The 21663-nt window shown below is 40.3% G+C and overlaps 2 protein-coding genes across 4 annotated transcripts; one reads left to right on the top strand and one right to left on the bottom strand.

The window, feature by feature from the left end:
* Positions 1–21: 21 nt before the first annotated feature.
* Positions 22–7925, bottom strand: prelid3a (PRELI domain containing 3A). Of its 2 annotated transcripts, XM_034102603.2 has the most exons (7): positions 7431–7925; positions 6839–7007; positions 6617–6706; positions 6338–6408; positions 1582–1684; positions 1277–1353; positions 1068–1158 (listed from the first exon to the last, which is right to left on the bottom strand). In XM_034102603.2, exons 1-6 carry the CDS (start codon positions 7460–7462, stop codon positions 1282–1284), a joined length of 537 nt encoding a protein of 178 aa, XP_033958494.1. In that variant the 5' UTR covers positions 7463–7925; the 3' UTR covers positions 1068–1158; positions 1277–1281. The 2 variants fall into 2 exon arrangements, with proteins under 2 accessions (XP_033958493.1, XP_033958494.1); XM_034102602.1 differs by lacking the exon at positions 1277–1353 and having other exon boundaries at positions 22–1158.
* Positions 7926–8799: 874 nt separating this feature from the next.
* On the top strand, positions 8800–19124 carry elovl4a (ELOVL fatty acid elongase 4a). Of its 2 annotated transcripts, none has more exons than XM_034103164.1 (7): positions 8800–9028; positions 9983–10065; positions 10689–10876; positions 10962–11042; positions 16266–16437; positions 16929–17056; positions 17196–19124. In XM_034103164.1, the coding sequence occupies exons 2-7, from the start codon at positions 9999–10001 to the stop codon at positions 17514–17516; spliced, it is 957 nt and encodes a 318-aa protein (XP_033959055.1). In that variant the 5' UTR covers positions 8800–9028; positions 9983–9998; the 3' UTR covers positions 17517–19124. The 2 variants fall into 2 exon arrangements, with proteins under 2 accessions (XP_033959055.1, XP_033959056.1); XM_034103165.1 differs by having other exon boundaries at positions 8800–9033.
* Positions 19125–21663: the final 2539 nt, after the last annotated feature.

Genomic DNA, 21663 nt, shown 5'->3' with positions numbered 1-21663 from the left:
TAAAGCAACAAAAAAAGCATGTCAATTTCTTAAACAATTGTTTTAATTGTTTCAGCAGGACAACCGTTGAAGTTAAAACAAAATATAAAAAGCAAATTAAACCATTTTGTACGACAGTACCAACAATATAACAATTCACTGCTTGTTACATGTCTTTTTAGATAAATATGTATACAAATATTATGTAGTTATTTTTATATTACAAAGAAATATGTTTTAGAACAAAAGACATTTGTAATAGTGTGTTTCCAACAGTGTTGCACATACAGTACTGCTCCTTAGAGGGTGTGTAGGTAGGTAGCTTTGTATAGAGAAAGTCAACATTTGGAAGTGTGTCCGACTTGCTAAGGCATAAAAGAGACGGCTGGAAAAACTATAAAGCTGAACATGTCATGTTCCTCAATCAAATCTGCTGGTTTAAGGCATTTTGCCCAGAATGTTTACAACAAAAGGTGCCCTTGTATTGTTGCTTTGATAGCAGATAAAGAAGGCAATGTTAATAATACATTCCCATATTTTCCCCATCATTTCTTAGCTGCATTAGCAAATGTAAAGCTTGCTACCTAGCTAATATCAATCTATCTTTAATACACAATCTCCTCTTGTAATACAACTATCATGCAAACATATCATCGACAGTGTTTGCCTCATGGAACACATAAAAAGCTGTCAGATTTGAATTCCAGCAGTTGTCGCCAGTGTTGGACATACAGAAGAACATCGATTCAAATTAAATTGTTGCATATTGTCAGTGCACCATTACTTTTTTTCGAAAACAAGTGTATCTCTTCTAAAATATGATGAAGATATGACATAAGAGCTAAAAGAATGTGGTCAGAATATTATATTCTAACCAATAAAAGTCTGAGAGGCCCTTGAATTTTAAACCTTCAGTTTTTTCAGCAGTAAAGAAAATGGTCCTGTTCTCCTCGCCTTGATTTGAATAGCAGTTGATGGTTTTGAGTTTTCATTGAGCTACACCTGCCGGAATTTGACCCTTGATTCCAGCTCTAAAAAGCATTCCTCTTTGGCAGCATTACACCGTCTGTCTGAGCTCCCACTGCATGTGTACCAACTCCAGAGGGTCCTGACGCACTGAGAATCCCCTGCTCTATGAGGTGTAGCGGGGAAAGTACTCGGCACTGCAGAGCTGCTGTCCTGTGTATGCAAACAGGAGCATTATGTGACACATGTTTACATATTTCCAGCTTTAAGAGAGTATAAAAGAGTGCCATGCTTATAATAATCTGCTAAGGAAAGCAAAGAGAAGAGTTACCAGAGTTAGTAAATGTCACAGAGAGGCACGTTCTCTCTTTCAGAGTTCTTAATAATCCACTCAATAGCATCCCAACCCTACAGATCCACACAGAGAGACAGCAGGTTAAAGAGGAGATATATAGATATGCAGGTGAACAGTGCTGAAAAGTGTAACTTTTAGCTGCATGTCCGGAAAACTCACATTGGAACTGCAGAAAAACGTACAGAGACAGAAAAGTCCCAGTTAGAAGGCATGCAAAGAAATCACCAACACATCCAAGTTCAGAAATAGCAATTGCAAGTGCACACATGTGCTTGTATTACCTTTATGGCATTAGCTGACATTCTCATTGCCATCATCCCCTCTAGGTAACTGCCTAGACTTAGTCCCTTGACTGTGATGATGGCCTCCTGGGTCAGGATGGTACTGAGGAGGTGACAGAGAGTTATTGTAAGACAAGAAAAGACAGAAATAACCAAACCGGTATCACGGCAAGACGTGAACATGTGACGATTTACCATGCTGGGAGACGTGAAGATATCACGATTTCAAACGTGACAGTTACACGGTATTGTTAACCCATGTTAACCAGTGGAGAAATAACCGGAAATACCAACCAAATGCTACTCCGACGTAATGATTTATTTTGTAATAGTCACACTCGATTACGCCGATTTTCTTGTTGCCCCAGCTGGTCGACACCTCTTTTAGCAGAAACAAAGGCTACATTAATGTATTAAATCGATGTTAATCCGTGTGTGTGAATGTGGAATTAACGGACGTGACGTTGTGCGATTGAGTTGCCAGGCAACAGCTTCGGTTCATGTTAATTTACAAACTCTTCAACTACAACCGTAGTTATATTTAAAAACATGTTAGAAGGCCTCACGAAATACTTTAATGCAAATTAAAATGTAAATGTGAAGGAATGTGTGTATAACAAAATACATCGGTCATAAACGAAACCGGAAACAGACGTAGGCAAGATCCTCAGCTCGATGATTGGATGGTTTAGCCGCAATGCATGCTGGGATTTGGTGTTTATGTGATGTGAAATCTGAAAACGTTTTTTAAAAATACAATAATACTTTATTCCGAGTGTGCTTGCTTTTCTCTTTGAAAGTCATCACATAACGGCATTGTAATACACGGTTCGGCTGCATTAAATATTACATATCTGCCGTAATTCTCTATTTATAGAGCCCTGCTGAGAAGACTTCTAGACAAACAGGAGAACTGCCGCCAAAACTGAAGATGTGACGTGGATCATAAATATATAAGCAATTAAACAACATCTTACATTTCTTTTCACACAATACGTCTCCTTGCAGTATCAACACTAATTCGGCTGACTTTTATATTTGATCCAATTGGTAGATAGGCTGTATTTACACCATAACGGTGCACAGCTGATAGAAAGGGACACCTGGTGGTTAAAGCACGTTATTGAATTGTCTTATTTTATTATTAGATATTAATAGGAGGATGTGCAAAACAGACAAACTAATAAGGCTTAATTTAAACATTAAAGAGTACTTTAGGTTAAGGTCTTCTTTTGAATAAGAAAAAAGCTTTAAGAAGAATATGGAGGGATGAAACCCTCTTGAAACCGCAGGTCCTTCCTTCCTGCAGCGGTCAGACTTTACAACCAGCACTGCCCCTAGTAGACCCTCCTACACACACCACAACACAGACTATAACACCCCTTGCTGCTAAATACAAACCAACTTTGTGCAATATGTGCTATATGTGCAATATATATATGCCATTAATAACTGTGTCATTTATACCTGGCCACTAAATCAATATATATATGCCGTTTTGTTTTTTATCTGTATTTTTGAAAATTATGTAACTTTTTATCTTTTTTTTAGCATATTGTTTATTATATTATAACTTAGTACTTTTTTAACGCATGTAAGATATGCAACACTAAGCTGTCTGTGGCTCTTTCCTGCTGTAACGCTGCACATTTCCCCTCTGTGGAACTAATAAAGGTATTCTGATTCTTTAATGGTCACACATGCAGAGCACACAGCACACACAGTGACATTTGTATCTACAGATTAATATTAAGCCTGACAAAGTACTTAACGTCTAATATATTGCTTTCCTGCAATGTTAACTATGTTTCAGCACTTATTTGTTTATTATTTGTTTATTATTAAACTGATATTATACATATGTATTATACTCTTATAAGATGTATGTAGAAAGTATAAGAAATGTGCAGAATGACAGTTTAATGGTGGAGTACACACACATATTGATAGATGTCTTGTAATGCACTGTTGAGGAACCTGCGACCCAAGTTCTTCATTCATTGCATACAGTAGTTGTGTATAATATGATATGTCAATAAACCTTAGCTTAGAAAATCTTGAAAGGGATGTGCAAACTAGTCATTATATACAGTCTTTAATGAACTATTAAGGCCCTGACACACCAAGCAGTCACCAGAGGACTAGCCGACGCTGAAGTCGGCTGTTGCCTGGCCGTGTTCTCCTGCGTTTTGGCCATGTGTCGCACGGGAACACACCGCACCGACTTCAGTGCGTGAGTGGCAATAACTCTCCTTACCAGCAGGCGGCGGTAGTGTGTATTCGTCATTCAAAAGAGGCAACAACCGGAAGACAGAGAAGAAGAAGAGTATCTTTTCTCCGTAATATCATACAGAGCTGGCCTCTCCTGGATCAAGGTGATGAGCAGGTCTTCGTTTGCATCATTCCAGATCGCCATGATGAGATGAAAATGAATAGCAGTCTGTGTGTGCCTTCTTAAATCGTTTGTTTACGTCCCTCACTTCCGCTTCGCTTCTCATGCACTGATTTGCTAGCTGAATAGCCAATCAGAGTGATTATTTGGTCCGACTGCCAGACCCGATGCATGGCCGATTCAACATGTTGAATCGGCCATGCATCGGGTCTGGCAGTCCAAATAAGGCGTGTCATGGTCGACGGTGCGGGACACACCAACCTGACTACGCCGCCGCGAATGCCTGACGGCCTCTGACTCCCAAAATCGGGTTGGTGTGTCAGGGCCTTAAGTGGAGAATAACGAATAATGAATATACTTTATAGGGATCCTATTAATATCTAATAATAAAATAATAACATGCTTTAACCACTAGGTGTCCATTTATATCAGCTGTGCACCTTTATGGTGTAAATACAGCCTATCTACCAATTGGACCAAATATAAAAGTCAGCCGAATTAGTGTTGATACTGCAAGGAGACGTATTGTGTGAAAAGAAATGTAAGATGTTGTTTAATTGCTTATATATTTATGATCCACGTCACATCTTCAGTTTTGGCGGCAGTTCTCCTGTTTGTCTAGAAGTCTTCTCAGCAGGGCTCTATAAATAGAGAATTACGGCAGATATGTAATATTTAATGCAGCCGAACCGTGTATTACAATGCCGTTATGTGATGACTTTCAAAGAGAAAAGCAAGCACACTCGGAATAAAGTATTATTGTATTTTTAAAAAACGTTTTCAGATTTCACATCACATAAACACCAAATCCCAGCATGCATTGCGGCTAAACCATCCAATCATCGAGCTGAGGATCTTGCCTACGTCTGTTTCCGGTTTAGTTTATGACCGATGTATTTTGTTTAGGGCTGTCAGTCGATTAAAATATTTAATCGCGATTAATCGCATGATTGTCCATAGTTAATCGCGATTAATCGCAAATTAATCGCACATTTTTTATTTGTTCTAAGTGTACCTTAGAGGAATATTTTTCAAGTTTGTAATACTCTTATCAACATATGAGTGGACAAATATGCTTTATGCTAATGTTTATTATCATTTGAACAATGACAAATATTCTCATGAATATTAAACACAACAACCTGGAACCTCTCATACAATACAAATGGTGTGTGTGTGTGTGTGTGTGTGTGTGTGTGTGTGTGTGTGTGTGTGTGTGTGTGTGTGTGTGTGTGTGTGTGTGTGTGTGTGTGTGTGTGTGTGTGTGTGTTGGATCGTTGGAGCTATGTGCAACTCAAGGCATATGCTCGAACGGGAGCTGCCTGGACGCTGCAATCATGAGTGTGCTGACTTCTCCTCCAACGTCCCGCTGTCTGCTTCCTGCATAAAGTCAAGTGCTCGGCGCAGTTGTGTGGATAGGGCGCTCCTCTGTTTTCATTTAAACAGCTCCTTATATCCGTTAGCGCAGCTAGCTAGCACCAGATGCTAACAACAACAATAGCCGCGTTCACACTGCGGTACGGTAATGCACGTAAGGTCTCTCTCTCGCTCGCTCGGGCCACACATACACACACCCTCCCGGTCCTCCCGATGGCCAGTCGGTGCCTGCCGGTGAGCGTGGAAGTGTGGTCTGCCACAAGCGGGTGGCAGGAGCGGGGCTGTCAGCAGCATCAGCTTGTAGATGGTATTTTAAACTCGATGCGCTCTGAAACTACGAGGCGGCCGAGGAAAAAAATACACATGCGTTAATCGCGTTAAAATAATTAGTGGCGTTAATTTTTTTTTTGCGTTAACGCGTTATTAACGCGTTAACTTGACAGCCCTAATTTTGTTATACACACATTCCTTCACATTTACATTTTAATTTGCATTAAAGTATTTCGTGAGGCCTTCTAACATGTTTTTAAATATAATTACGGTTGTAGTTGAAGAGTTTGTAAATTAACATGAACCGAAGCTGTTGCCTGGCAACTCAATCGCACAACGTCACGTCCGTTAATTCCACATTCACACACACGGATTAACATCGATTTAATACATTAATGTAGCCTTTGTTTCTGCGAAAAGAGGTGTCGACCAGCTGGGGCAACAAGAAAATCGGCGTAATCAAGTGTGACTATTACAAAATAAATCATTACGTCGGAGTAGCATTTGGTTGGTATTTCCGGTTATTTCTCCACTGGTTAACATGGGTTAACAATACCGTGTAACTGCACGTTTGAAATCGTGACATCTTCACGTCTCCCAGCATGGTAAATCGTCACATGTTCACGTCTTGCCGTGATACCGGGTTGGAAATAACACTGCATACCTGCAAGACACAATGTCTCTGATACAAGAAGGCATAACTAACAATGTACTTACACGTCAGGGTTGTCTGGGTGCGGTCTGTAAAGAAGCCTCTCATCCACTGAAATCAGGTTGGTGAGAGTAATCTAGGGGATAAGTACATTTCCGTAATTATGGTATATTTACACGGAATATATGATGAATATAAAATGCATACTATTGATGAAGTAGCCATTGCAATGTACCACACAGTATGTCTGCGTGGTATATGAAGATGTAAGTAACAAATCAAACTTGAGTGATGTATGTGAGTTCAGTTTGTTCAACATTTGAAAGCTTTCAGTATGAACTTACATTTGTTGAGCACAGCTCCATCTTCTTCTTCTCTGGGTCCACTATGGAGTGTTCCTGCACGTACGTCTGCGTGTGGTTGGTTCCCAGTATCTATACCCACAATAATACAAGTCACTTAACATATACCTTTGTCTTGTCTCCATGTATGCATTCCTCTGTCTGCCTCTGACTGTATACTTCTATATTTCTAAACATCCGAATGTTAATGTTGTGGGGACTGACCGCTCGTACGATGCCCGGCAGGCCCCACTCTGTGCTGAGCAGTCTGTGGCTGTGCAGGCGTCCCTCTGCGTCCAGACTGCGGTCCAGGACATCCACCCCCACCACGTTAGGGTTCATGGGGTTTGGGTACTTCCTCATGGCAGCCTTGATCACCGTCTCCCAGGGGTAACTGAGCACAAAACAGAACAAGTAGCATGAAGGGGGAAAACATATAGTAAATGATCACTATTGGCTGCAATTGGCTGGCTATCTTTTGATAAACTGACATGGTTGACTATGGAATGCGTTTTATAATCTCAATATTGAATCACATGTGCAAAAAAACAAACAACCCTCCAAATCCTGAGACATAGCCACCCCATAATGACTTCCCTTATCTGGGACAAGGCTGTGATTTGGGTTAAATCCTGATGATAAATGCTCATACTTGTTTACATTCAAAAGCCTATAAAGAGCAGGTGGAATATACTGAGCAGAATCATACAGACGTCTGATTAAATTCAGATGTATTTAAACTTGGTAAATATGAATAAAGGTCCCATCAACATAGCCCACATGAGAGACCTATGATTATTATAAACAATAAACCAACCTGAAAACATGTTCCGTGCTCCAAATCTTCATCTTTCAAAAGTCTTGGCCTTATCGCTGAGAATCCCTCACCGACCACTGACCATTTAAACATGAAACACTAACGCTTTTCCAGTGATAAGACAGAGATAGCAGGGCCTATGAAGAGAGCTCCTGACCATCACTGAAAGGAGTCCGGGATACGCATGTCGGCGTCTCCTCGCACATCAATCCTGCGTAAAGACTGCACACTGTGCCCTGCTGATCCCCGAGTGACAGGAGAAATCGTCAGGAAAGGTGTAAAGTATCGATTAAAATAAACAGCTGTTACGGTAGAGGACAAGAGGGATGCCGGTGCAAAAGAGAAGAGACCAAATGTCAAGACAGACCGAGTGAGATACGGGCTTCTGCAGGTATTTCAAAAATAAAAGCCCAACTTTTGTTATACCCAATATCTGTCACGGATTTTGTAATATCAGATCAAAAATAGCTATACATATTTCGATTTAGGCTACTGTTTTACTGGAATTGCATTGCTAAGCAACAGGGTACTTCCTGTCAGTTGATGTCACCAAATCACTGCAACAGTTTGTGAAATGGTACTGTATGAGACAATTACAAAAATAATTGTGGCTTTTTTTGTCCACACATTTGTAAAGTTTGGGCAACAACGTTTGGGTATCCATTGTGTTTTGCACATACACTATTCAATTAATTTCTTGTCCATCAGTTGATTAATCTTTTTTCAGTTTTATTTTGAAGGCAATACCAATTTCTCCTCTTTCTCTTTGTGTTTCTGACTTGACGATGCTGCTGAAGCACTGCTGTCACTGCTGTGCTGCTGCATCCGCCTCCATTTGTGCGCATGCGCTTAGCATCTTCTTTCCATCATCCTGGTCAAGTGGCACAACCGAGCTGCATCAAGCTAGAAAGAGACAGCATGGAGAACGTAGGAAATACAGTGACATCGCTTCCAAATAAACCCTCTGGTTTTGAGAATGAAAATATATTCACTAAAGATTAACCTCAAACTGTTGCCGTAAAGTCATTTAAAGATAACGTAAACCAATTATTCAATTGTTGTCAATCAAGTATAGCCTATGAGTCATTCAGGTTTCAACTCTTAGGATTTAATTCACAAGGCAGCATGTCTGGATGAGTTCATGTTATTAATAGTTTCATTAGAGCTATATTTTGTATTGTTTTTTTTATTGCTGTTTTTTTGTTGTTGTTATTTGTATAGCCACAACAGGTTTGGACTAAATATGTAGCCTATATAAACATTGTTTCACATCTTTGACTTCGAAAACCTTTATTGGTGCATTTTATTTTGAAAGTTTGGTCGGATGTGTAAAGTGTATTGTGTTTCGCTTGTCGCTGGCGGTGTGCGGGTTCAGAGGGATCCAGTCAGGCGAGGCGCAGTGGAGGCTAGTGTGGTCCATTTACGAGAAATCCATGCCATCGCCGTTTATGCCACGGCCCGTTCATTGCACACTGGATACGGAACACTTTATAATTTCATAGAGAACAAGCTCATCCGATCCCATGCTGGAATAACACACACTGCATGACCTTGCATTGAAAGTCATTAGGGAGTGATTTTTTTAAAGCACCGACACGGTAAGGTAATAAGCATCTTCATTCGAGATAAGGCGAGATCAATGTCGATATTTTGTGATGGTATATTGTCTTTGTGCAGTCGTTACAATTTAGACCATACTATCTTGGATGGATAGGAATTATGTTATTTTACAGATGCGAGAAGGAAAGAGCTTTTGGAAAAAACATAGTGATGAGAGGACTGCTCAGTCAGCCTGGTTGAAGGCCGGACTGCATACCGCAGAATTCAAATACTCGCCACTCCAATCGTTAATAATCCGATTATAAATCTATCAGCCTAAACCCGTCAGGAACACATACAATGCGGTTACATGTGTATTTATAACAGTGGTGTATGGTTTATTCTTAGAGCAGTTTATGCGGACAGCGCTTGCATGACTGATGCTGCAGCAGCGCTTGATCCGCTCCAGGCGCGAGAGAGCGAGAGGGGGTGGGAGAGAGAGGGAGAGAGGGGGGTCTCGTATTTTTAGGGATCATTCAATCACACTGAGGCAGAGGCTGCCTGTGCTCCCTGCTACTGATTAGCATATGCGCCTATCTGGCAGATGACCCATTTCAATGTAAAAGTGGGGCACGAGGCTCCCCCCTCCTCATTATAAGTGCACACCAGTTTGGCTGTTGGTCGTGGACGCCAAATATCTGCTGACACATGCGCTCTGCCGGCCGGGGCTCCCAGCCTTTGTGTGCAATGGAGCCTAGCATATCATGGCTCATTGGGCCAAGGGCTACTATAGCCTTGACCTTCTGTTGGCCTGGGATGGTTTCTTTTTGACGCTTCATACATGTTAAAGTTGAATCATTTCTATTTATTTCAGCATTATGGTGTACCAGTTAAAAAATAAGCATGTTTAGGGTGACATTATTGATTTATCGAAAGATGATACCACAATTACTCTGATCTACTTAATGCTGAGATTCCAGAGGCCTTCATTTTCACACCTCGCTTTATTTCAGGTCCTCGGCCGCAGCCATGGAGATTGTCACACATTTTATAAATGACACCATAGAGTTCTACAAATGGACTCTAACTATTGCAGGTAATTATCATGTATCTTTGTCGTTTCACTTTTTGAGAGACATTTTGTTTTGCAAAGGACTTACTGTGTTTGCACTTTAGGTAGGTTTTTCCTATGAAAACATTGAGTCAGTAAATGGGTGGTGCTTCAGTGGAAATTTGCAAAAGAATGAGTCAAAGCTGCACTATAGTGGAAGAATGCGTGCATGGGCCATGGACATACAATAAATTGCAGCCTGTCCTCCTACAAATAACGACCATATAGGTTGATTGTTCAGCAGTTTATTACGACCCATAGTCACGTTTTAAAGTGTAGCACCTCTACGTTGATTCTTAATGAGTCATGTTCTCTTTTGCTCCTTCATTTGTTCCTCCTGTTTATAACTGAACTGGAATAGATAATGTAAAGACAATGTTTCTTTCACCTTCACACTTATATACTAATTTACAAGTAGCACATGCAAATAGTGTGTCTGCATCCAACCGACCTCCAGACAGGCAACCTCTTGACTTAATCTGGCCTCTGTGCTCCTGTTGTGTGGGACATGCACTCTTAAAATAAACTGGCACTGCACCCACGCTGTGTCAGTGTAATGTGAACAATAAGAAAAGTTATGTAATGCTATGAGAACATCTTTCCTGCAGACAAGCGAGTGGCGAAATGGCCTCTGATGGACAACCCCCTGCCCACGCTGGCCATCAGCACCTCCTACCTGCTATTCCTCTGGCTGGGGCCCAAATACATGAAGAACAGAGAGCCTTTCCAGCTCCGCAAAACACTCATTGTCTACAATTTCAGCATGGTGTTTCTCAATTTCTTCATCTTCAAAGAGGTAGGTTGCTATCACCTACATTCTACCTTCTGTTTAACAACATGTATGTCTTCTCCACGTGGTGATATTCCCTATTTGTTTCTAGCTTTTTATGGCAGCGCGGTCGGCGAGCTACAGTTACATTTGTCAACGGGTAGACTATTCAGAGGACCCCAATGAAGTCAGGGTGAGTGTTTGGCGCGGAGACACACACACCCACTTGCGATGAATACAAATGTTTACCTCAATGGATTAACCAGCACCTGCCCTTTTATGTAACTTTGTTCATATTGTTCATGTGTGTGCAGTAATTAGTTTCCAGAAGTTATAAAACACCACTGCTTATTACGAGTACCATGCTTCACAGATTTATTTGACTTCACCATAGTGCTTTACTATACTCAATGGTTTTGGAAACATGATCAGCTTCCGTTCAACTAGAACCTGCTTCTGTTATCAGAAAAACTAGGAGGTGGAAGAGGGATAATCAGTGTTGTTTCAAAACAAAAGCACTCGTGTTTTTGGAACTGTGATAATATTATAAACAAGGTGAATTTAGCGATCACAACGAAAACAGCCAAGACACGTTTTGAGCCCAGAAAACTAATGTTATTAATGGCTGTAAATATAATAAGCCTATGTCTAAAATGGACAACATTGTTAGGAGATGTAAACTATGCAGCGATTCTGCACTGCGGTCAATCAGCCGTCTCTCGAGTTTGTTTTTTCAAATCAGCAGCTCTTAATTTTTTGTCCTGCTACATTCAATGAGTGATACAAATATTCTTTAATAATAACAGCTTTGATTTATATAGCGCCTTTCAAGGGACCAAAGGTCGCTTTACAAGTAATAGGGCAAAAACAAACATAACAAAACAAAAGTCAGACAGACAAAACAACAGATCGATTTAGGGGCCGAAAGCCTTGGCAAACAGATGGGACTTGAGGGCCCTTTTGAAGGCATCAAGTGTGGGGATGTTGCGAATCTCCGCAGGGAGAGCGTTCCAGAGGGTGGGGGCTGCCACACTGAAGGCTCTGTCCCCGAAGGTTCGCAGTTTGGTGCGGGGGGTGGTAAGCAGGCCAGAGTCTGAGGACCGCAGGTTCCGGGGTGGGGCATGTGGGTGAAGGATGTCCGATAGGTACTGGGGGGCAAGGGCATGGAGGGACTTGTAGGTAAGTTGGAGGACTTTGTAGGTGATGCGGGACTTGACTGGCAACCAGTGGAGGTGGATGAGGGTGGGAGTGATGTGCTGCCACGGCTTTGTGTGCGTGAGTACCCTAGCAGCACAGTTTTGGACATACTGGAGCCTGTCCGGGGTTTTGTTGGGAACCCCGAACAGGACACCATTGCAGTAGTCCAAGCGGGTGGTGACAAACGCATGCACCAGGGTTTCGGCAACCGACTCCGAGAGTGACGGTCGGAGTCTGGCAATGTTCCTCAGGTGGTAAAAGGCCGATTTGGTCACAGATTTTACGTGGGAATGGAAGGAAAGGGTGGAGTCGAGGATGACACCCAGGTTGCGGGATTCAGGAGATGGGGAGATGGAGCAGCCGTCAACCTCAAGGACGAAGTCACCAACCTTCTGGAGCAGGGCCTTGGGTGGCACAACCATGAGCTCTGTTTTATTGCTGTTCAGCTTAAGATAGTTGGAAGACATCCATGTTTTGATGTCATGCAGGCAGTTGATGAGAGACTGAGGGGGGAGCTGGGAGGATGGAGTGGTGCTGAGATACAATTGGGTATCATCAGCGTAGCAGTGGAAATTGAGTCCATGATGTCGGATGATCTGGCCGAGGGGGAGCATGTAAATGGTGAACAGGAGAGGGCCAAGCACAGAGCCCTGGGGTACACCGTGGTGGGCCGGGGGTGAGTTTGAGCCACTGATGGAGACAAACTGTTTCCTGTTGTGGAGGTAGGATGTCAACCAGGACAGCGCTGTGCCAGTGACACCTAGGAGGTCTGAGAGGTGGGTGAGGAGGATGTTGTGAGAGATGGTGTCAAATGCTGCAGAGAGGTCCAGGAGGATGAGGATTTACCACAAGTTCTTAATAAAACTGACACTCTTGGACTCAGTACTAGTTTGACTTCTACCAGAAATAAAATGACGTACTTTTACTGTGTACTTTGTGAGTAATCCTCTGTCAGAATCCCCTCCATAGTACATAATGCATGTTTTTCTGCTATCTTTGATGAGTGATACAAATATAATTGTACCATTAGTTCTTAATGAAATTGATACTGTTTGACATTGTATTAGTTACTACTACTAACAATTATCTTTTGTTGGTATTAGTTCTTCGTGAGATTGATCCTGTTGGACACAGTGAAACTATACCCCCACAAGTACTATGAAGTACTTACTGTGTACTTTTCCAGTAATCCTCTGTCAATGTCCCCTCCTGAGTACAAGAATGCATGTTTTTCTTTTAATAAGCATTACAAAACATTTCTTCCTGAGACTGATATTGCTGGACAGATTATTTTAAGAGGATATGGTGGACATGATATCAGCACTACTTCCAGTCAGTACTCTAGTCTTTAGAGTCTGGCCTGGATAGCTGGTCACAACTATCCTTCAGCAAAGTGACACACTCTGTCACTCTGGTTGGCCTCTTATGATGCTGCTGTCTTTTAATATATGATTATTTCTCAGCCACTAGTGTTAATAATGTCACAAGGCTCAGGACCCAAACGCACAACACCAGAAACAGGTCAGGATTAACAAGGTCTTTAATAAAGGCAAAAACACAAAACGCTCACTAGGAGGAAAAACTGAGAAGTTATAAGATCCAAAAGAATCCATCAAAAAACATACTCAACAAGGTCAAGGAATGACTGGCAGGCTTGACGAGACAAGATGAACTGGCACAGGACAAATGGAGACGCAGACTATATATACACACTAGGTAAGGGGACACAGGTGGCAACAATTAAGGGAGGGGCTCACACTGGAGGGAAAAACACACAAGGGCAGGAATGGCTTTGAAACGAGAGGGAAAGGTTACTACAAAATAAAACAGGAATTCACAAGACAAAGCAAAAGACAAAAGGACTGAACTAAATAAATTAACTTAACATAAATGTCTAGACACCATAACTAGTTCGTTCCTCGCAGATTCTTCAGTCTCATCAGCCTCATCCTTCCATCAGTCCCAGTCAACGCCTCCAGCACACTTCCAGTGTCTGACTCCATATGATATTGTCCTGATGCTGTAAGGGTGATTCTCCATGATCACAACATGACCCCTCTAAAGTCTGAGTGCCAAGGACCTCATATTATGTCTGTCGTTAATGTTACATCACCCATTATAACAATTTTCTTTCCTTTTTTTTCTTCTCTTAACTGTAAAGTATTTTTCCTGCACCATTTTAAGGCTTCAAAACAGGCATTTTTACTGTATGTGTTTGGAGAAATTACACAATCAATGGCCCAGAATTGTACTTTATAAACTATGAATCTTGTGGTGCTTGAAAAACTACACACTGGCTAAGCCGGCCAGGATATATATGCCTTTTTTGGAGCCCTTTTTTGCAATATGTATTCAAATGTCACGAGTTATTTAAACAAACCACTATCTGAGGATAATACAAGCAACCATTAAACGTCCTTTATCTAGAGAGCCATTGAAGCCCATGAAGAATGTATCCTTCCACAAATCTGTTCAACTGCTGTATTAATAAAGTTGCCACGTGTTTTCAAATTCAAGTTAAGGCACTATCTGTGCAGAACATTACAAATATTCTTCATTTGCAGTATTTTATTTTAAAAGAGTTGAGAAAGACTGCATCAATGATATATATCTATATAATATCAATATTGTTATTAACGTCAACCATAGTCAATTTAAATAGCGGGCAAAAATGGGTTAATTGCCATGGATGTGGTGTTTGATATAGTTTACGTTCAATTTCAACTATTTTAGGCAGAAAAACGTATATTGACCAAACATTTTTTAATAATTTACTATAATTTAGAAAGGTTTTTGTGAGAAATCATTTAAAAGTAAACTTGTTTTCCTTTTGTATTTCAATTTGAAATGTTTGCACACAACATTATTAATTTATAGATTTTTTGAAAATTATGAATCCATTTATTTTATTGTATTTCCTTGAGGCTGGGGACGATATCCAGCATGTAGTTCAACATGCAAATGTGGCAATACAAGTAAGTATAACATGGACAAGTAAATAAAATAAGTTTAGTAGGAGGATGTGGATTTATTTTCTCTCACCTTGTAATCACAATCAAACAATCTATAATTTAGCTCTGGCCTCGACTCACAAAAAAACATTTAGTTGAATTGGACACATTTTTCGAAGCTCTATTGACTGACATGCAATGACTGGGACTGATGGAAGAATCTGAGAGGAATGAATGAACTAGGAGCAGAGAAATAATCCTATTTAAAAGACAGCATTGTCATAAGAGGCCAACAAGAGTCACAAGGGTTGTCACTTTGCTGAAGGATAGTTGTGACCAGCTATCCAGGCCAGTCTCTAAAGACTTTCCAAGGGGTAGAAATGCTGCTGCTGGAGTACTGACTGGAAGTATTGCTGATATCATGTCCACCATATCCTCTTAAAGTACTCTGTCCAGCAATATCAGTCTCATGAAGAAAGGTGTTTTAACGCTTATTCAATATAGCAAAGAAACATGCATTCTTGTACTCAGGAGGGGACATTGACAGAGGATTACTCAAAGAGTACACAGTAAAAGTACTTCATACTAGTACTTGTGGGAGTTGTTTCACTAGTACTGAGTCCAACAGTGTCAATCTCAAGAAGAACTAATGGCAGAAAAAATAATAACAAACTCGAGAGACGGCTGAGTTGACCGCAGTGCAGAATCGCTGCATAGTTTAAATCTCCTTACAATGTTGTCCATTTTAGACATAGGCTTATTATATTTACAGCCCGTAATAACATTAGTTTTCTGGGCTCAAAACGTGTCTTGGCTGTTTTCGTTGTGATCGCTAAATTCACCTTGTTTATAATATTATCACAGTTCCAAGAACACGAGTGCTTTTGTTTTGAAATCACTTCCGTGAACTCGCTCCAATGACCATTTGACCATTTAGTAAGGTAAAAAGCAAAAAGCAGACGCTCTTCCGTTTACTTGTTTAATAAAGAAAAACAAATGGACTGTAGATAGGTAGATTAGGGATCATGGAAGGTGTTCAGTTTCACCTTCCTTCCCTCTGCTCCATGACGTAGTTACACGCCTGTCTCAGGTGACATCCAGGTTAATGCAGAAGGATTTAAGGAATTCAGCTGAATCATATTGATTCAAGTTCAAAGTGAATAACTCTTGTTTATATTTTAACCGTCTGTGTTTCTCCTTTTTCTTTTTCTTCCTTCACTTGTCTGTCTTCTCCCATCAACCTGTTTCTTATATTCTGTGTGTGACAGGTGGCAGGGGCTCTGTGGTGGTATTTCGTCTCTAAGGGCGTTGAGTATCTGGACACAGTGTTTTTCATCCTGAGGAAGAAATTCAACCAGATTACGTTCCTGCACGTTTACCACCACTGCACCATGTTCACGCTCTGGTGGATCGGCATCAAATGGGTGGCGGGAGGACAGTGTGAGTAGCTCATGCTGTGATGGAGTTCTACTTTATCTTACCTCTTAAGTAATACAATATGTGTTTCACCATCAATTACAATTGTGGTCTTTACTCCCCCTTTTTCCTTTAGTTCTAGTTCTAATTAACATTTCTTGTTTTGCGAGACGAAGGGACTTGATTACATTTTTTTTGCGGTCCTGATCCTGAAGTCATTTTATGTTGAGCATTTTGTGGCAAGTTGGAAGAGGGGCCTTTACATGTCTTTTTTCAGAGGGCATTTGTGTCAAAATACATGCTAACAATAACATCATTATTTGTAATCTCTGTGTGTCAATGCAGCTGGAAAATGAATCAAAAATGCTTTCAAGCATTCAATTTGTAGTTATAATTAATTTCAACCTAAAGTGGCTAAAAGTACATAGAAAGGCTCATAGAAACAAAATGTGTGTAATAAAACTGTATGATAATAGCACCACAATTATCATCATCATCATGTTTTCATTTTGCAGCATTCTTTGGAGCACACATGAACGCAGCAATCCACGTCTTAATGTACCTGTATTATGGCCTGGCCTCCTGCGGACCTAAGATCCAAAAGTACCTGTGGTGGAAGAAGTACTTGACCATCGTCCAGATGGTAAGATATTACCGCAACATGTGGCTAATTAAAATAGGAAAATGTGTTTTTTTTAAACAGATTTGGGAAGGTTAATATAACCTCAATTAAGCTTTTACAACAAATCTCAGCCAAATCTTTGTTTCTCTTTGTGTATCAGATCCAGTTCCACGTCACCATCGGCCACACAGCCCTGTCTCTCTACGTCGACTGTGACTTCCCTCACTGGATGCATTACTCCCTCATCTGCTACGCCATCACCTTTATCGTCCTCTTTGGGAACTTCTACTACCAGACCTACCGCCGCCAGCTGCCCAGGCGCGACGCCTCCTCTTCCAAAGCAGGGAAGGCCCTCTCTAATGGGAGCCTCAACGGGCTCAGCAAGGCCGCCAACGGAGCCATGGTGTTAGGGAACAAAGAGGAGAAAACCCAGGAGAGCTCTGGGAGGAGAAAGAGGAAAGGAAGAGCTAAAAGAGATTAGAGGAAGAGGAGCGAGAGAGATAGAGGTGAGGTCGGGCCTTGCTATGGGTTCTAGGTTGATTGTGCTAAAACACGAGAGACTTAATGTGAGGAAGATAGACGGATGGATGCGTTACGATGTGTTTATTTAAGCCATGATCTAAGTTGTCGTAGATAAAATATGAGACATGCTTGTGTTGAGAGGATCGTTTTGTTAGTAAGAGGTGTCAAAGGTCATGCCCAAGATTATAATAACGCAAAATACAGTAGTGTAAGGTTGGGGATAGATCTTAGTATTCCCCCTCTTTATTGTGGTGCCAAGTACTGTAGATCTGGTTCAAAAAGTGACTTTCAGCGACTAAGAACTGAGCCTGGAGAGGAAACACCATTTACCAGGCCTGCTAGGCATGCTGGGAAAGCTACATCAAATGCATCTGAGCTGCTTGAAAAATCATTGTTATTGTTACTGCTGTATTGAGACAGGAATACGCATCCTAACATATGCACCAACTTATATGTATGCCTATCATTTTAATGTGTTTCACCTTTACATATTTAAAACTGTTGATCATGTACAGTTTCATGTCATTCATATCATATCCGCATCCTATTCAAGCTGTTATTAATGTTACGTGAGAGAGTCTTAAGTTTGCAGTTTACTGAATACACACTATTTAACCTATTTATTTCAAGTTGTGGACTCCACCACTCACCTTTGAGCTGTCACCCATAGGGGCAAAGTTACAGATAAATAAATCAATAACCGGAGGTAATATGTACATAGAAATAGAAATAGCTGTCTATTTCTGTACACAACCCTATCAGGTTTTATACATCCCTACGTGTGTGTAATGTGATGAAATGTAATGCATATTATCCAGGGAAAGGATGGATCTGATGATTATCTCAGTGTTACCTCAATCTGACAGAAAGGCTGGTGGAGTTTTGTCTTTGCAGATGTTTACTCTTTTTATAATATATCTGACGTTGTTGTTTGTCTTACATGCCGGTGAATATGTTGTGTGCCGAACAGAGCAGTGGTGGTGGAGAATTCAAAACAACAAGCTCTTATCAAGCTAACTAATAAGCCTATTATAGCACCATTTTTTTCCCATATCCAAACCAATATCTCTTTGTGTCTATACTTTCAGGCTTAATCTGAGTCCTGAGCTGGATGAATGTAAATTTACAAAAACATTTGGATTCAGCAAGATAAAAGCTTGGATTTATAAACAAAATGAGCTGGTTAACTGGTTCTACAGTGACTTTGTACTATGAAGACTAACGTTTCTCTGCCTATATAGAGTATACATCACAATTTATCTGCAAATCCAGCTTTATGTCCGACATTAACAATGCATTTTAATGTTATTAATTGTTTTTTTAATTTTGTATGTAAATATCAATTTTCATGTTACTGAGAGTGCTTGTCTGTGTATTTATGTTCTTTTTGTGTTGTACATAATTACATATTACATTGTGATATTTTGTACACTGCGCATTTGGGGATGTTCCCAGCCTGTAAGCTTGGACGTTTATATGTCCACATTGCTTCTGTGTTTTTTTTTTACGTATCATAACTCTCTTCAAATTCAATTAAACTGAATGCCTGTACAAATGGCTGGCTTTATTTAACATTTTTTTTTTTTTACAGACAGTATTTTATATTATATGTGTTTCTAGACTATGTCTTGACTTTGAAAACACAATAATGGTAAGAGAATAAGAGTGCAGAGTTGGTTTCCAACACTAGAGGGGGCCATGGTTACTTTACAGGACATTACTTTCACAGATACAGTGTGCTCAGTACTTCCCCAGTTATCAAAAATCCACTGTAATTATGGAAAGTTCTTCTCCTCAAGATAAAGAACTTTTTCACATTTACTAATACCAGGAGAACCACATAATCTCTCAAAAGTGTTAATGGACAGCTTTTAATTATAAATTCAAACACACTTTAAATCATGGTTATCAGTTTGATATCGCCTTGGTGTTTTTCCAAAACTCTCCATAGTTGGGATGAATATAAATATATCAATTTATGTGCCGTACTAAGGTACATTTTCAAGGTACTTGCACTTTACCTCAGTATCTTTTTTTCAGATACTTTATGCGATAAGATTGTCGTATATATCCAGTGCATATCAAGTAGTCACCAGGTGCTGTACCTTAACCAACTTCAACAATACAAAACTGCTTTTATGTTAATAATAATGCGATAGCGTTAGATATGTAATCATTTAGAAAAGGAACACTTAGCATCATAAGTATTTAACCTTCTTATATTTTACATTGCGCTAAGAATACTTGGATGTAGGACTGGTAGTATTTTCCGATTGTGGTATTTCTCTTTTACAAATTACATTACATTTCATTTAGCTGATACTTTTATCCATAGCGACTTACAGGGACATTCTCCCTGGAGTAACTAAGGGCTAAGGGCCTTACTCAAGGGCACACTAGTGGATTTGAACTCACAACCTTCCAATCTACAGCCCACCTTACTATCCATTAGACCACCACTACCCCTACAAATAACTTATAATGCCACTATTGAAGCCAAAATACACACCTTGCGTATAACTTTGACAGTTGTTGTCACTGGCTTTCCCAAACTTCTGTCTTTGTAATCAATGTACTGAAGTGGGTATGCTCTCAAAAAGAGTGTAGTGGTCTTGAATGCAGCTGAAGGCCTGACTCCTCCCCGACCACTCCCCTCATTAGGGCTGATTATAAAAGGCACCTGTTGACCTTTGTTTTGAGCTTTGACCCTGTGGTCAGTGGTACAGGTAGGTTGTCTATTTTAACACATGGATACTTTTCTTTCCTCAGTCTCTATCTTGAATGATCACTGGTTCTGCTTCCAATTGTCGTGCACGCCTGTAGTTTGTTAAAACATCATACCTGTAGTGAGTAGTGCTCAAACTTTTTAATTATTTGTATGGCGAATGGTGAGCCCTTTTCAACCCCATTTAACCTTTTTGTAGGTTGTTTTTGCTATTGTTTTGCCTTGTGTTTTGATTTGCATTTGGCTTACTTCATGGGTTTTGTTTTTGCTTTGCCCATTTTTGTTATCTTACCGTTATGTTTAGCTTGTAGCTTTTTGCCTATAGCTTTGTGCTTACCCTCAGTGTTGTGTAGCAAGAGAGTTACCTGTTTGCTGTTTGTGTGGTTTGATGTGACTGCCCCTGGTGAGTATATGGTGGCACGGTAGCACCCTAGTTTCACTAAAAGTAGCCTGCCACACAATTTACTGGCCTCGGCGCTTTTTAGTTTTTTTTTCTAGATATACTCCAACTTTAAATGTAAGAATGTAATGATCTACTTTAAATACATTTGGTGATAAAGATCATTTGAACTAGATATTTCTGTTATTTTTGAACTATTTTATCTTCTAGCAACCATATCTTTAGTTTCCTTTTCTTTTTTCTTTTATTCAATTTAGTAAAATGTGTTTATATTTTATAATGAGTCCCTCGGCCTCTTACTAAACCAACCTGTGTCTTGATTGCGTGTGAAACTACGGGTTTTGGTCAAAGGTAACACATTGCCCTGTGTCTATTTCCTAGGGTGAAGCTCCCATGGCATTGTTGGTCGTCTATCTTTTAACCATCTATTGTAATAAAACTTAAACAGATTTGTTTGGGTATGAACAAACTAAATGAAAAATAAAGTAGGTCACAATTTTGTTTTCATGTTATACCCCCTTACCCTTCACCAATATTGACAATACGCATCAAAGTCTGCAGCAGTATTTGTATGCTTCCAATTTAGGGTGGGGTCGTGACTATCATATCTTAAATACAATGAAAAAGAACTGGAAAGATAAAACCGTTCAATCCCTGGAAACCTGTTTGGTAGACAAAAGATACAACTCTTTACATTTCATTTGTAACAAAGCTCATCCCATCCCTGAATTCTCCTCAATTTTGATGAATGTAGACAAAGGTTTCCATGGTAACTGTACACAGCAGCTGTCTGACACCGCCTACCCCCTCATCCTCCCAAATACACCCCACCCCCTCCCAATGCACCCTCTCCCAGTGCACCCCCTTCTCCTGCTTCCTCTCCTTGAATCAGCTGTTCCGTGGGAAACAGCCACAGCGCAATAAACTATTTAACAGCGTTAAAGTGCTTAGTGTGTGTGGGTGGATTAGAGAGTAGAGGTT

Source organism: Pseudochaenichthys georgianus, chromosome 16, assembly GCF_902827115.2.
Source record: "Pseudochaenichthys georgianus chromosome 16, fPseGeo1.2, whole genome shotgun sequence".
Taxonomy (NCBI): domain Eukaryota; kingdom Metazoa; phylum Chordata; class Actinopteri; order Perciformes; family Channichthyidae; genus Pseudochaenichthys; species Pseudochaenichthys georgianus.
The sequence above is the reverse complement of the archived record's forward strand: the minus strand, read 5'-3'. Positions and strand labels throughout refer to the sequence as shown.